The sequence below is a fragment of the Diceros bicornis genome, chromosome 3, assembly GCF_020826845.1.
Source record: "Diceros bicornis minor isolate mBicDic1 chromosome 3, mDicBic1.mat.cur, whole genome shotgun sequence".
In the NCBI taxonomy this organism is placed as follows: domain Eukaryota; kingdom Metazoa; phylum Chordata; class Mammalia; order Perissodactyla; family Rhinocerotidae; genus Diceros; species Diceros bicornis.
The window spans coordinates 83,088,704-83,103,556 of record NC_080742.1 but is presented as its reverse complement, the minus strand read 5'-3'; the positions used below and the strand labels follow the sequence as shown (position 1 = coordinate 83,103,556).

At 35.4% G+C, this 14,853-nt stretch overlaps 1 protein-coding gene across 1 annotated transcript in view; it reads right to left on the bottom strand.

Annotated features, from left to right (window-relative positions):
• Positions 1 to 14,853, bottom strand: part of AGBL3 (AGBL carboxypeptidase 3) — an 89,355-nt gene that overhangs the window by 42,718 nt on the left and 31,784 nt on the right. Inside the window, exons 9-14 of the mRNA XM_058530499.1 lie at positions 13,780 to 13,906; positions 12,701 to 12,801; positions 12,366 to 12,478; positions 11,564 to 11,630; positions 5,099 to 5,185; positions 460 to 517 (exon numbers count right to left, since the gene is read on the bottom strand). Coding sequence (XP_058386482.1) covers positions 460 to 517; positions 5,099 to 5,185; positions 11,564 to 11,630; positions 12,366 to 12,478; positions 12,701 to 12,801; positions 13,780 to 13,906 — 553 coding nt within the window. The remainder of the gene's footprint in view (positions 1 to 459; positions 518 to 5,098; positions 5,186 to 11,563; positions 11,631 to 12,365; positions 12,479 to 12,700; positions 12,802 to 13,779; positions 13,907 to 14,853) is intronic.

Genomic DNA, 14,853 nt, shown 5'->3' with positions numbered 1-14,853 from the left:
TCAGACTCAGCAGATTCTGGTAGAAGCAAATGAATATTCCAAAACTTAATTTCTCTCCTGGGCTTATCCTTTGTTAAGTTATAAAATGAGAGGACCAAGACAGTTATATAGAACATAAAATCTCTATATTCTGTTTGGGGAAAAAACCTTTCAAATCAGAGATATCCCTCAAGTGCGTGGACCACTCTCTAACCCTCCAATGTAACTGATCGCTCCTTTCTCTATGCTCTCCTGGAGCTCTGTCTCGACTACTGATATTGCACGTGTAACACGGCACCTCTCTGGTTTACTTGTTTATCTCCCCCTATTAAACGATGAGCTCCTGAGGGGAAGAAATGATATAGTATACTTCTTAATATCCCTAGCACCAAGCACAGTGGCAATCTCAAAGTTGTAGCACAAAAAAAGTGTTGAGTAAATGAATTAACTGGTTATTAGAGGGTAGAAGCAGAATATTACCTTTCACATCAGAATTTGATTCTTTATGTCTTTGTACTAAATGTCCTTTATCACAAACCTAATGAAATGCAGAACCAGAAGGAAAATAATACTATGTTATAAACATGAAAATGAGGTATATTTCCTATATGATTTATGGTATAGTAATTTTCAGCATTTCTCATTTTATCCTCATACGTTTAGAAAAGACAAAAATAATCTCTTAAATCAGAACCTTCTACTGTCTTCCACAACACTACTTTTCTCCTATAGCAATGAGTAGAAGAAAACATTGATATTAAAGGAGTTCAAAATTTTTTCACTTCATATTGAACTTATTTATGATGAGAAAGAGGCAAAAAATGTATACTTATAATCTCACTTACTTAAATGAGAAGAATAAAGATGTAGGAAGAGTGTAAAATGGGCGAAAATATTTCAAAGCATATGAAAATGTACAAGCGATTACAAATCTGTGCTTATATAGAAAAGACGAAAAATATTTTTGTGTAGCTTTTAAAGAAGTCCAGAGTAATAAAGAGCATATATATGACATTGTGTTCTATCTTGGAAGGAGTTGGCAATATGACCCAGTTAAAGAGACACAAAACACTATAGAATTGTGACACCTAATCTTGAGTAGTTTACAAATCATTATGTGACCGTGAAAACATTTTAAATGCTTCTAGACTTTTGTTTCTGCATCTGTAGTATGTGGATATTATAAAGAATTTTCCAAAAGCGCCTGAGAAAGGAAAAAAAAATTGAAAACATTTTTGCCAAGATGTAATGCATATCAATTCATGATAAAAGTGGACTACAAAATAGGATAATAGTCAAAATCCTCTTCATTGTAGACAAAATTGATTGGCAGCCAAAAAAAATTGATATAATCAGTGTGAAAATGGGAGTAAAAACCAAAACTTGATTATTGATTATTGAAGAGAGAGAGAAAGAGAAATATTCTAGAAAAACATTACACAAAGTTAAAAGTAGCAATATTATATAATCACTAGAATTTGGAGAGATGAGGGGTGAAATTAGGCTGAAGAAAATGATAAACTCTTAATGTCATTTTTAGACCTCTTCGCTTGATTGAAATGTTGTTGTGAACCATAATACACTATTTTATCCCACAGAAAATCACCAGGCCAGTGTCCTTACAAATGTGATCTACAAATTCTAACCACAGTAATCTATAATTATTTGCTTTTGCTGAAAATCTTCAAAATTAATTATTGAGAGTGTCCTGGTAGAAAAGAAATTGAACTAAAATACTTTAAAAATAATTTACTAATATTATTTTAGGGATGTACTGATGTCTTACAGGCAAACAATTAAAATAAGAAATACTTCAAGAGCATGAATTTAAGTTGTCCTCAGGCATTAACCTCAGTTAAGATGACATTATTCACTCTTTTGGCCAAAGATTATTAGAAAATAAATTTTAAGATCAATGACTAAGAACTCCTATTAGTTTACAAACACATTTAGAATGTATGCAACTTTCTGAAATGACCAAATGATGATTGTTTTCCATTTGGAAGATTCAATATTAAACATAGACTATGATTTCATAACAATTTTAAAACGCCAATCAAGAAAGACAAAAATACATCAACATTTAATATGAAGGAATTTTATCACATTTTACATTGTTAAAAAGAAACAACCGACCCAAAATGAAGTCACTTATGCTAAGCCCCACCATGTCTTAATACCTAACTCACTTGCAGTTTCAGCCTCTCTCAGGGGTGGAATTTTAAACCAATCAGTCTGGAATTTCCTGATCCACACTAGTGAGGTAATCTGCCTGATAAGACCCCTGCATTCCCCTACGGAAAGGTGACTTTGCCTGAAATAATCCACACTTCACTTCCTTGTCTCACTCTTTCTGTCTATAAAAACCTTCCATTTTGTACAACTCCCTGGAGCTTCTTTCTACTTGCTAGATGGGATGCTGTCTGATTCATTAATCATTGAATAAAGCCAATTGGATCTTTAAATTTACTCCGTTGAATTTTTTTTCTTTTATAACATGAAATACAGTTTGAGTAGATAAGGAAAACTACTATGTGGATATGTTTATGAGAACTAAATAAATGTCTCACAATATCTACATACAAAAAAATAAAAAAACAAATCCCAAACAAAACTTACTTTGGTTATTGGGTTCTACAAATGACTTAACATGAGATCAATTAGAGAGTTTGTTTACCAAAAAATTTTTTTATAATTTTGGTCCTCCCCCAAGCATACTCATGTTGTTTAGATCACATAATTTACAAATAGAGAATTAGATATCAATGTCAAAATATAAAATATTACATAACAATATGCTAAAGAATAGAATTAAAAATTTATGAGTAATACTAATACACACAAATGAGTGCATACTGGTAAAATCTGAATAAGCTTTCTGGATTGTATCAACATCAGTTTTATGATGTTAATATAGTATGATAATGTGTGTAAGATGCTAGCATTGGAGGAGGAGAAGTAAAGGATGCAGGGGACCTCCTGTACATATATTTTTTATAACTTCCTGTGGATCTATAATTATTTCAAAATAAAAAGTTAAGAAAAAGAATTAAAGGAGGACAAGAGAAAAATAATTTCAAAAGTTCTTGGGAAATTACTTTCTGTTAATTCAATCCATATTTGGCAGATGACAGTGTATTTGGTGTTTGATATCTGCTGAATAAACTTGTCATGGCTAACTTTAAATTTCCTACTGGTGCTTTATCACTATTATTAACACAGGAAATATTTGCAGAACAACTTCTGATATTTTTGTTTGAGTATTTGAGCAGAAATCTTCTAATTTTTCGAGTCTGAGAGAGCCTGGTACTCAGGTCTTCTCCAACTTCTGGGTTCTCTGCAGGTAACAGATGCTTAAGATCTGACTGATTGGATCCAAGGATGGACTGTTTAGACCCCATCAACTAGGGATATCACTTTAATTGTCCTTCATCTGTGTTTGTCAGGCTTATTTCCTAACTAGACAATTCTATTGACTTCTGGGTACTGATCTTCCTCCTCCACCCCTTCTCTCCCTTCTGGAGCTTATTATTATTTACTTGTTTGTTTCTTTAGTGACAGCTAGGTTATTTTAGTGAAGTTCATTATCCTGCAGAGTTAAGCCTCTGATTTTGCGCCTCAGGTGTGCAGACTTGGGCATGCCCACACTCACCCTGGGATGGCAGTGGTTTTGGCAGAGCTGTCTTTCACTGTCTCTTTCCCTGACCACATCCAGCTGTTAAATTACACTAATTTCTGATTTATAACTCCATTGTTTTCAACAATGCCCTGGAGCATAAATTGCTCTACAGACTAATCCCATCAAATTCAGGCTCCTTTAAAGGGATAGTTCCTGAGGGCAGTGTTTGAGATTTGTTCTAACCCCAGGAGGGCTCCTCACAGCTATCTCTTTCCCCAGTTCTCTCTGGCAAACTAGCTGGCCTATAGTTTAGCCTATATCTCCAATCAATCTACCAATCTCTTCCCCATTGCCTTTTATCATACTTGCACTGTTTTTGAGAATGCCCTTAAACTTGAATTTCTCCAGAATCTGTTACAAATTAAGTCACTTCTTTTGGGAAGAGATTAGGAGCTATCTGTTTTATCTGGTTCTCCCCCAAGGCAAAATTTCTGACCTGAGTGTGTCTGGAGTTGGAGGTGGGGACAATGGCATTCTTCTCTCAGAGATACCCCACTTTAGGAGCTGAGCTGTAGGTGGAAAGCGGGCAGTAGTCTCAAGTCTTCTCTATTTGCCTCTCCCGATGGGGAACCATCACTTTACAAGCCAAGGCAAGGGTGATTAAGGCCAAAATATCCTCAGTGATGTAGCACCCAAGGTAGAGACTCCTTCTCATGAATGGAGTCTGGATAGAAGAAGGGATGCCTCACCTCTTGGCTGCACTCACCTGGAACTTAGATTCAGCAACAGGTAACTTGAGGCAGGACAACAAATAATGATACCCTGCCCTTCCTGGGAATATAGCCCTCTGACTGATATCTGTGGAGAGAGGGGGCCCTGCATTCTCGGCTGTACTAGTCTGAAGTGGAGTTTCAGTCTCACCGAGCTGGGAGGGGGAAAAGAGGGAGGAGCTTTGATTCAAATACCACAGGATCTTGCTGTTTTTTTGTTTTTTGTATTTTTTTACCAAATTTGAGTAGATTTTCCAGAATAGATGTTTTTTTCATTTGCTGTATTCCCTTAGGACCATTTCCAGAGACTTGAAATAATTGTGTTCTTTAAAAAAAATAATTTTCACCAATTTTTGCAAAAGCCCCTCATGCCATCATGGTGGAAGTGGATCTCCCAGAACCATCTATTTGTATTCCCATTTAATTTTCCTTAGTTTTAATTTATTTCTTCTTCCTGTCCTGGATATATCTTTGTAAGATGCCTCAAATACTTTTCTGAGTAAGGTAAGTGTAAATGAAATTTAATTACAGGACCCTAATAAGACCTACTTCTCATCTGTCAAGGTTCTTTTGTGCTTTTATAAACTGTAAATAATATGAGCAAAAGTTTAATTGTTAACTTTTCCTGAGGAAAACATTAGGGTATAAGAAGTGTGAGAGGAAATATCTTGTCATTCTCTTGCAATCATTTTTTCAAAAGCTGTTAACAACCAGATCAATGACTGTTTACCTGTTGCTCTTCTCTGGCATTTTGATGGCTTGCTGTGGTAGAATTTCTTTCCTTCTTTGTTTTCAGATGTTTTTTCTTGGTTTCTGTCTAGGTAAAATAATCATATTTAAAATAAATATTTAATCAACACTCCAAAGACAGTATATATGCAGACATAAAAGTATCTTGAGACTTCCATTTCTAGGAAAATGAAGGATTTTTCCTATTTCTCCCATGAAGTACAACTAAAATCCCTGGGTATTATATACAAAATAAACAGAGGCTCTAAAAGGGGGAAGGAAGAAGGCATACTGGCGAGGGACTTCTAGAGCAGAGAAGCAGCATGACGGTGAGTAGTTTTCAGTGTTTTCTTTCGGCCTCATATATCCCAGCCTTAGAGCTGAAGAAGCCAGCAACCCAGAAATGTCAATGCGCGAAAAAACAATGGCTGAAAACTTTCCAAATTTGATGAAAGACATGAATGTAAAGTTCTAAGAAGCTCAATGAACTCCAAGTAAGATGAAATCAAAAAACCCACACTGAGATACATCATAATCAAACTTTCAAAGTCAAAGACAAAGAGAATCTTGAAAGCAGCAAGAGAGAAGCAAATTGTTACATGTAAGGGATTCTGGATAAGATTATTAACAGATTTCTCATCAGCAACTTTGGAGGCCAGAAGACAGTGAGCCAATATATTCAAAGTGCTTAAAGAAAAAAATTGGCAGAATTGTCCTTTCAAAAGTGAGGGAGAAATTAAGACATTCCCAGATAAACAAAAGGTGAGGGAGTTCATGACCACTAGACATGCCCTGCAAGAAATGCTCAAGGGAGTCCTGCAAGGTAGAATGAAAGGACACTGGATAGTAACTCAAAGGCGTAGGGAGGAATAAAGATCTCAATAAAGGGAAATACATGGGTAATTATAAAGGCTAGTATTAACGTAACACTAGTTTCAAACTACACTTTTTGTTTTCTATGTGATTTAAGAGACTACTAGATTTAAAGGAAAAAAAAAGCAATTACTAGTGTAAAAGCTAGTATTGCTGTAACTTTGGTTTGTAACTCCAAATCTTGTTTTCCACATAATTTAAGAGACTAATACATTTAAAATAATTATTTGTTTACGTTTTTGGGCATACAACGTATAAAGATGTAATTTTATGACATATATAACTGAAAGGGGTGGGAATGCAGCTGTAAAGGAACAGTGTTTTTGCATGTTATTGAAGTTAAGCTGGTATAAATTCAAACTAGAGTGTTATAACTTTAGGATATAACATGTAATCCCTATGGTTACCATAAAGAACATACCTATAGAATACACGCAAAAGGAAATGGGAAAGGAATTAAAACATCTCACCACAAAAAACAAACTGAACACAAAAGAAGACAGTAATGCAGGAAATGAGGGACAAAAATACTATAAGTCATATGGAAAACAAATAGCACAATGACAGAATTCCCTTTTTATAAGTAATTATTTTCATTGTAAATGGATTCAACTCTCCAATCAAAAGACAGAGATTGGCAGAATGGATAAAAACACATGATCTAATTATATGCTGAGATCCAAAGACAACAACAGGTTGAAAGTGAAAGGATGGAAAAAGATATTCCATGCAAATAGTAACCAAAAGAGAGCAGGTGTAGCTATATTAATAGCAGACAAAATAGACTTTAAATTTAAAAATGTTACAAGAGATAAAGTGCATTATATATTAATAAAAGATTCAATACAGCAAGAAGATATAACAACTATAAACATTTATGCACTTAATGGCAAACCATCAAAATAGATGAAGCAAAAAGTGACAAAATTGAAGGGAGAAACACATAGTTCTATAATAATAGTTGGAGACTTCAATACCCCACTCACAATAATGGATAGAACAACCAGACAGAAGATATGTAAGGAAACAGAGATCTTAAACAACCAATAAGCCAACTACATCTAACAGACATATATAGAACACTCTACCCCACAACAACAGAATATACATTCTTCTCAAGGGCACATGGGACATTTTCCAGGATAGACCATATGGAGGCCACAAATTAAGTCTTAATAGACTTTAAAAGATATCATACAAAATATCTTCTCTGATCACAATGGGATGAAGTTAGAAATAAACAACAAAAGGTAAACTTCAAAAAATTGTAGAAATTATTCAACACACTTTTAAACAACCAATGGATCAAAGAAGAAATCACAAAGGAAATTAGAAAATACTCAGAGTTGAACACAAATAAAAACACAATATAGCAAAACTTAAGGGACACAGCAGAAGTGGTGCTAAAAGGGAAATTTATAGCTATAAAAACTTACATTAATAAACAAGAAAAAAACTCAAGTCAACAACCTAACATTACAACTTAAGGAATTAGAAAAAGAAGAACAAACTAAACCCAAAGCCAGCACAAGGAAAAAAATAATTAAGATTAGAGCAGAGATAAATGAAATAGAAAATAGAAAAATAGAGAAAAATCAATGAAACCAAAAGTGGATTCTTCAAAAAAGATCAACAAAATTGACATACCTTTAACTAAATGGATTAAGAAAAAAAGAAGACTCAAATTACTAAAATCAGAAATGAAAGTGGGGACATGACTACCAATACTACAGAAATAAAAAGGATTGTAAACAAGTACTATGAATAATTGTATGCCAACAAATTGGATAACCTAGATGAAATGCACAGATTCCTAGAAACACAGAACCTCGTGAGACTATGTCACAAAGAAATAGAAAATATGAACAGATGTATAATTAGTAAGTAGATTGAATCAGTAATCAAAAATTTCCCCATTCCATTGATGTTGGATTTGGACATATGACTTGATTTAGCTAATGGAATGGTAAACAGGGGCTTTAAATATACTTTCATAGTTTGGCTTGCCTTCTTGAACTCTTGTGATTTGCCATGAGCAGAACATGCCCTGGGGAAAAGGAAGAAAGTTACAATAGACCTGAACTCAACCCACAGTCTGGAGATAAGTTCAACTGATCCCTGATTAGCCTAGTAAAGAGGCACAGATGTTCTGAAGATCCAAGAACAAAAAAATAGATATATACTATTGTAAGCCATTGAGATTCTGAGGATTTTGTTTTAATTCAGTAAAACAGAAATAATATAGGAATTGATACATAGAAGTAGAATGCTGTCTTAATAAAAATCTAAACTGTGTGACAATCATTGGCTTTGTGACTGGATAATAACAGGTGGTGTGGAAATTGTTATGAGAAGCTAGAAAAATAGTGATACAAGTTATGAAGAGGTGATACACTTAGTAAAACTGTCTTCTGTGATAGTATGAAAGACAGAAAATGTACTTAACAGACTTGGGTCATTGGAAAAAGATTCTGAGGCAGAATGTTTAGAGTATCAGTTGATTGTTGCTAGCTTCATTTGATAAGGTGCTACCAGAAAGAAATCAGTTCAAAAAATATTTGGACAAAGAATTGAATTGAGAGGGTAAACAGCCTCAAATTCTAGAATTTGCAGGTTGGCTTCAACATAGCCTTAAGGCAAAGGTAAGTCAAAGTTACGGCTTTTACATCTGTGGTAGACAATCTCTAAGATGGCGTCTAATGATCCCCAGCTCCTGGTATTCATGCCCTTCTGTAATAATCTCCCCTTGAGTGTGGGCTCAACCTACTGACTCACTTTTAATGAATGGAATATGGCAAAAATGATAGGATTCTGCTTCTGAGATTAGGCTACAATGAGATTGTAGCTTCTATCTTGTGTACCCTCTCTTGCTTGCTCACTTTGATAGAAACCAGTTGTGTGTTGTGAGCTGCCCTGTGGAGAAGTCCACACGGCAAGGAACTAAGGGAGATCTTCAGCCAACAGCCATCAGGGAACTGAGGTCCTCAGCCCAACAGTCAGTGAGGGTCTGAATCTTGTCAACAACCATGTGAGTGAACTTGAAAATGGATCCTTCCTCAGTCAAGCCTTCATATGACACCACAGCCAGACCAACACCTTCATTGCAGTCTTTTGAGAGACCGTAGATAGAAGCACCCAGCTAAGCCACTCCTGGATTCTTGACCAACAGAAACCATGTGATAATAAATGCTTGTTGTTTTAAGCTGCTAAGATTTGGGGGTAATTTGTTACTCAGCAATAGAAAAGTAATACAACATCTGTTTTATTCCATTCAGCTACCCTATCAAAATAACAGAAATCTATTTCTCATAGTTCCAGAGGCTGGAAGGTTGAGATCAGGGTGCCAATATGGTCAGGCAAGAGCTCTCTTTTGGGTTGCAGACTTCTCATTGTATCCTCAAATGGTAGAAAGGGCTAGGGATCTCTCTGGAGTCTCTTTTATAAGGCACTAATCCCATTCAGAGGGCTCTGCCCTTATGACCTAATCACCTCCTAAAGCCCCATCTTCTAGTACCATCATATTGGGCATTATAATTTCAACATATAAATTTTGGGAAGACAGAAACAGACCACAGCATTCCACCCCTGGTCCTCCCAAATTCATGTCCTTCTCACATGCAAAATACATTCATTCCATCCCAACAACCTCAAAAGTCTTAACTCATTCCTGCATCAACTCTATAAAGTCCAAAGTCTCATCTCGATATCATCTAAGTCAGATATGGGTGAGACTCAAAGTATGATTCATTCTGAGTAAAGTTCCTTTCCAGCTGTGAACATATGAAAGCAAACAAGTTATGTGCTTCCAAAATACAATGGTGGGACAGGCATAGGGTAGACATTCCCACTCCAAAAGGGAAAAATAGGAAAGAAGGAAGGTTGATGGGTCCCAAGCAAGCCCAAAACCTAGCAAGGCAAATTCGATGAGATCTTAAGGCTCAAGAACAATCCTCTCTGGCTCAATGCTCTGCCTTCTGGACCCAGTGGGATGGCAACACCACCCCTGTAGCTTGGAGGGGTGCTTGCTGCTCGTGCCTGGCTCTCTACTGGGGCCCTGCCCACACCGTAGCTCATGGCTCCGGGTGCCTGCCATATACCCTGTTAAATCCTAGGTGATAGTGGCCCTGATGATCTTTTAGTCAGCTTCAGGGCCTTTTTTTCCTTGTCTTGAGGAATAGTGCACGTTTGCAGTCAAATAGCTCTGTGGTACCATACTGTAAAATTCAAGAAGCTGACAGCCTGCCTTCATTCTGTCCTGTCTCCATTCTCTTCAGTTCAAACTGGCGGTTTTCCTGCTGGGGTGACTAATTATTTCTGTGGTTCACACCCACACTCATCTCTTTATCAAATGGTTAGTCCTCCACACCCTTACTGTTTTCTGAACATGCATTCTCATTTTTTGTAAAATGGATAGGCTCAGAATTTTCCAAATCTTCACACTCTGGTTCTCTGTTGTTTAACAATTCCTTCTTCAATTCATTTATCTCTTCTTGCATTTTACTATAAGCAGTCAGGAGGAACCAAACCACCCATTCAACACTTTGCTTAGATATGCCTATGTATTTTGTTGCTCACAAGTTCTACCTTCCACAAAACACTAGAACACAAACACAATTCAGCCAAGTTCTTTGCCATTTTATAGCAAGGATTGCATTTTCTCCATTGCCCAATAACATGTTCCTCATTTCTGTCTGAGATCTCATCAGAATCCCCTTAACTTGCACATTTCTACCAACATTCTGTACATGATGATTTATGTATTCTCTAAGAAGATGGAAAGTTATTCTGCAGCTCTCCTCTTTTCTTTCTGAGCTCTCACCAGAATCACCTTTAAAAGTCTCTTCATGGCAATATAAACATTTTCTAACATGCACTTCAAATGTCTTTCAGCCTCTACCCATTTCCCAGTTCCAAAGCCACTTCCACATTTTTAGGCATTTGTTACAGCAGTACCCCATTCTCAGTACCAAGAGAGTACTATCTTAGTTTGTCTTAGTCATCACCTAATACGATCACATTGGAGGTTAGGGTTTCATCATATGTATTTGGTGGGGGCGCAGATATTCAGTACATAACATCACCTAAACTCCCTATTCCTCCTACCACTCTAATTTTCTCCTTCAGCACTTATCATCATCTAAGATCATATATTTTGCTTACATTTTTATCTCCACCAACTAGAACATAAGCTACAAAAAGGAAGGATTTTTGTCTCATTTTGTTCATTGCTCTATCCTCAGCACTTAGTTGGAGCTGAATGTATAGTTGCTAAATAAATGAATAAATGAATACTGGACTAGCAGTCGGATGATGTATGTTATGCTATCAACTCTCATTAACCAGTGGCATGGATTTTGAGAGGTATTTTAATCTCTCTGGATCTTAACTGTTCTCATCTATAAAGTAAGGGTGTTAAAAAACCCTAAGGTTAGAAAATTCTATGATTTAAAGATATGGAACACAATTGGAAAATAACAATTATTGCTATTCAATAATTATACAACTGCCAACTTTTTTTTCCTGAATGTTAGTCACAGTAAGAAGAGTACCTACTTAGCATATCCATACCATAGGCAGAACTTTTCAATCATACCTGAGAAGTTAACTTGAGAAGACAAGTCTGAGTGTCACTGGATTCTGAACTGTCAGAGCCTCGGCTACTACAAAAAAATAATAATAAATTATTTTGACTTACAGAATGTTTTGGTAGCATTTAAAAATTTCAACTGTTACTTTATTATCTTATTGGAATGGTAGAAATAGTTCTAATTATAAGCAGAAGAATGTTTACAAACTAGGTGTAGATGTTTGGTAGTTTGAGGCATCTTGGAGCATAAGAATAATAATGACTGAAATTGTTTGGAAGCACATCAAATATAAACAAATCCACGAGTTCAAAATGACACTCTCCATCTGCAAACAAAACTCTTAGTCACCACTGGAGGTTGCAGGAGCACTAACTCAAAGTCTGAAAATGTATAAATAAAGGGGAAGAATCAAATATTTGTTCTGCCTTTCCTATAGGAACTGTACTAAAATTAGTACCTTCCTTCTTCCAACAACACTCCCTTAGCATTGAATTTTGCACTTATTATTCACTAACTCAGAGTATTTATGTGGCATCTTTATAAATGTGTCAGTTATTTGTGGGTAATGACAGCATTAAAAACAATTTGAGTATGTCTTTCACAAATAGTACATCGTAGTTGCTCAATTAATATTATTTGAATAAATGAAGTCTTGATGAGGTCTGGTCAAAGCAATATGCATGGGAAATCTTCCCCCACCTATAGTCGGGATTTTCAGTTGAGACTAACAATTATATTCCAGGATTATAATAATAAGCATAGTAAAACAGCACAACAAATTACATTACTTCCACCATCTTGACTTACCTAGACTCTAGATCCAATGTAATTTCTCTCAGAGAAGTATCTGAATCATCAAGGACTTTTTCCAAGTTTTTATGTTTTTCCATTTCTTCTAATTCTTTCAGGCACTGATAATACTAGGGGATAATAATAAATGAGTTAATTACAAAATTACTTCCTAATTAAACTAATTGAGTATTTATAGATACCTAGAACAACAGTTATTGGGAAATCAAGTACCAAAAAACCCCAAACACTGGTAAGATATTAAAAAAATAAATAAACTGCTATAGGCCCACAGGCAGGTTATGTTATCTGATAGACTGGAGTTTGATGCTTTACCAAATAGACTTGCTTACTTTGGTTCGGTCTGGATCACAGTAGTCCAAGAGAGAATCACAAAAATGATATCCCATTGACTCCAAGTCTTTTGTGTTGAAATGAGAGCCTCGTTTATTACCTAAAACATCAATAAGTTTACCCACCCTTGAGGATGAGTTAATCATTTGTCCTTAGCAGGTAGGCCTACGTTGCAAAACAGAGAGTATAATAAACAAAACATCTGATACGATTCCATGTCCTGTCCTTTGGTTTCTTCTTGAGGGCAGGTCATTTCACAGCTTCCTACATTCCTTCATTCCCTCTCCACCAACTGGACCAAAGGTGACTTAACAAAAATTAGTCTACGTTGTAAGGCAAGGAAAATTCAATAAAAAAGTTATGGAATACTTGGTTGCCAGTTATAAACAGCCTAATAATCACTTAGAGAAAAACTTGGGTAAAGATTTTAATGTTTTCATCATCATTAATAATGTTATATTAGTTTCAAGGAGCTTTAAAATCTAGCCAGAAATTACATGTGTGGATTTCCAGCACTTTCCTTTGAGTTGATACATTTTCTAACAATGTGACAATTATCTTAATATGGAGTATTCTAAGGATATGCTAGATGTGACTAAAAGATTTCTTAAATGGAACTACAGAGCACCCTTTATTTTTAGTTCAAGGAACCAAGTGTTTCCATTAAAATATAAATTGACAAAAACAAAACCACAGTCTATTTTGCCTTGCAAATAGCAAATCCACTAAAAACATTTCTATCCTGAAATTTAAGTATGATCACTGCTTTTGCTTGAAATCAAGAGTCATCAGTAGGAACCCCTTGTAAAAAAAAAAAAAACAGAAACAAGCAATTAAAGATTAGTTCATGAAACAACCAATTAGGTATTCTATCTATATGCTAAAACTTCTTTTTCTAAACAAAGGGAAATGATGAGATAGAGATACACGTGGCAGTTTGTTTATTCATCCTATTCATAGAATTGATTATATATCAGTATGTGCTCACTATCAAATTATCTACACTATTAATCTTACATTAAAAATGTCTCTTTGGTTTAAAACTCTGAGAGCCACGAATGAGAAGATTTGATCTTACCCAGAGTAGATCCACAAAAAGTGGCCTCCATGGTAAAGCTGTTCCTGATTCCCATTTTCCACATTACTACTCTTCCTGTTCCCTCTTTGCTCTTCTGAACTTTAAACTTGCAAGCTGAGAATGAAAACTGGAAAGAAGCAAATAAAAATGAGACCCATTGTTTTTCTGATAACAATGTCTTTCTTAGGAAGTAGGGTTGAAAATGAAAAGGTCGTTATGCAAAAGCAGTAATTTAGGGCCAGCCTGGTGGCTTAGCGGTTAAGCGCACGCGCTCCGCTGCTGGTGGCCCGGGTTCGGATCCCGGGCGTGCACCGACGCACCGCTTCTCCGGACATGCTGAGGCCGCGTCCCACATACAGCAACTAGAAGGATGTGCAGCTATGACATACAACTATCTGCTGGGGCTTTGGGGGAAAAAAATAAATAAATAAAATCTTTAAAAAAAAAAAAAAAGCAGTAATTTACTCTAAAGCTTCAGGAGCTGCTTTTATTTCCTAACCAACGGAAATAATTCATTTTAAGGATGACATATTTACATTTCTGAGAACTATAGATTTAAATTCTGGTAATAAATTTTACTTTTTATCTATATATAGCATATGCATTCAAAACCAGTTGATTAATTCTTGATATTGTTGGGATAAAATCTTATACCTTAAAAAAGTTATAAGAAGGGGTTTAAACCTGTTTAGCAATAAAGATGAGTGCTGTGGATTTTCAGAATTGAATAAAGATATTTTATTTTCACATGAGAGATTATTTGAAAGCTGTCCTAAAAGATTGTTATAACATCAGTATCTACAAAGAGATTTTCTAATTTTACTTTTTTAATTAACATACAATAAAACTGACGTTTTTGTGTTCCATCCTATGAATTGTAATACATGTATAGATTTCTGTAACTACCACCACAATCAAGATATAGAACAATTCCATCACCTCTAAAAAACTCCCTTGTGTTATCCCTCTGCAGTCACAAGTATTTCATTTATTTTGGAGCTACAGTAAATGGTATTATTTTTAATTTTGGTTTCCAACTGTTCATTGTGAGAATATAGAAATGCAATTGGTTTT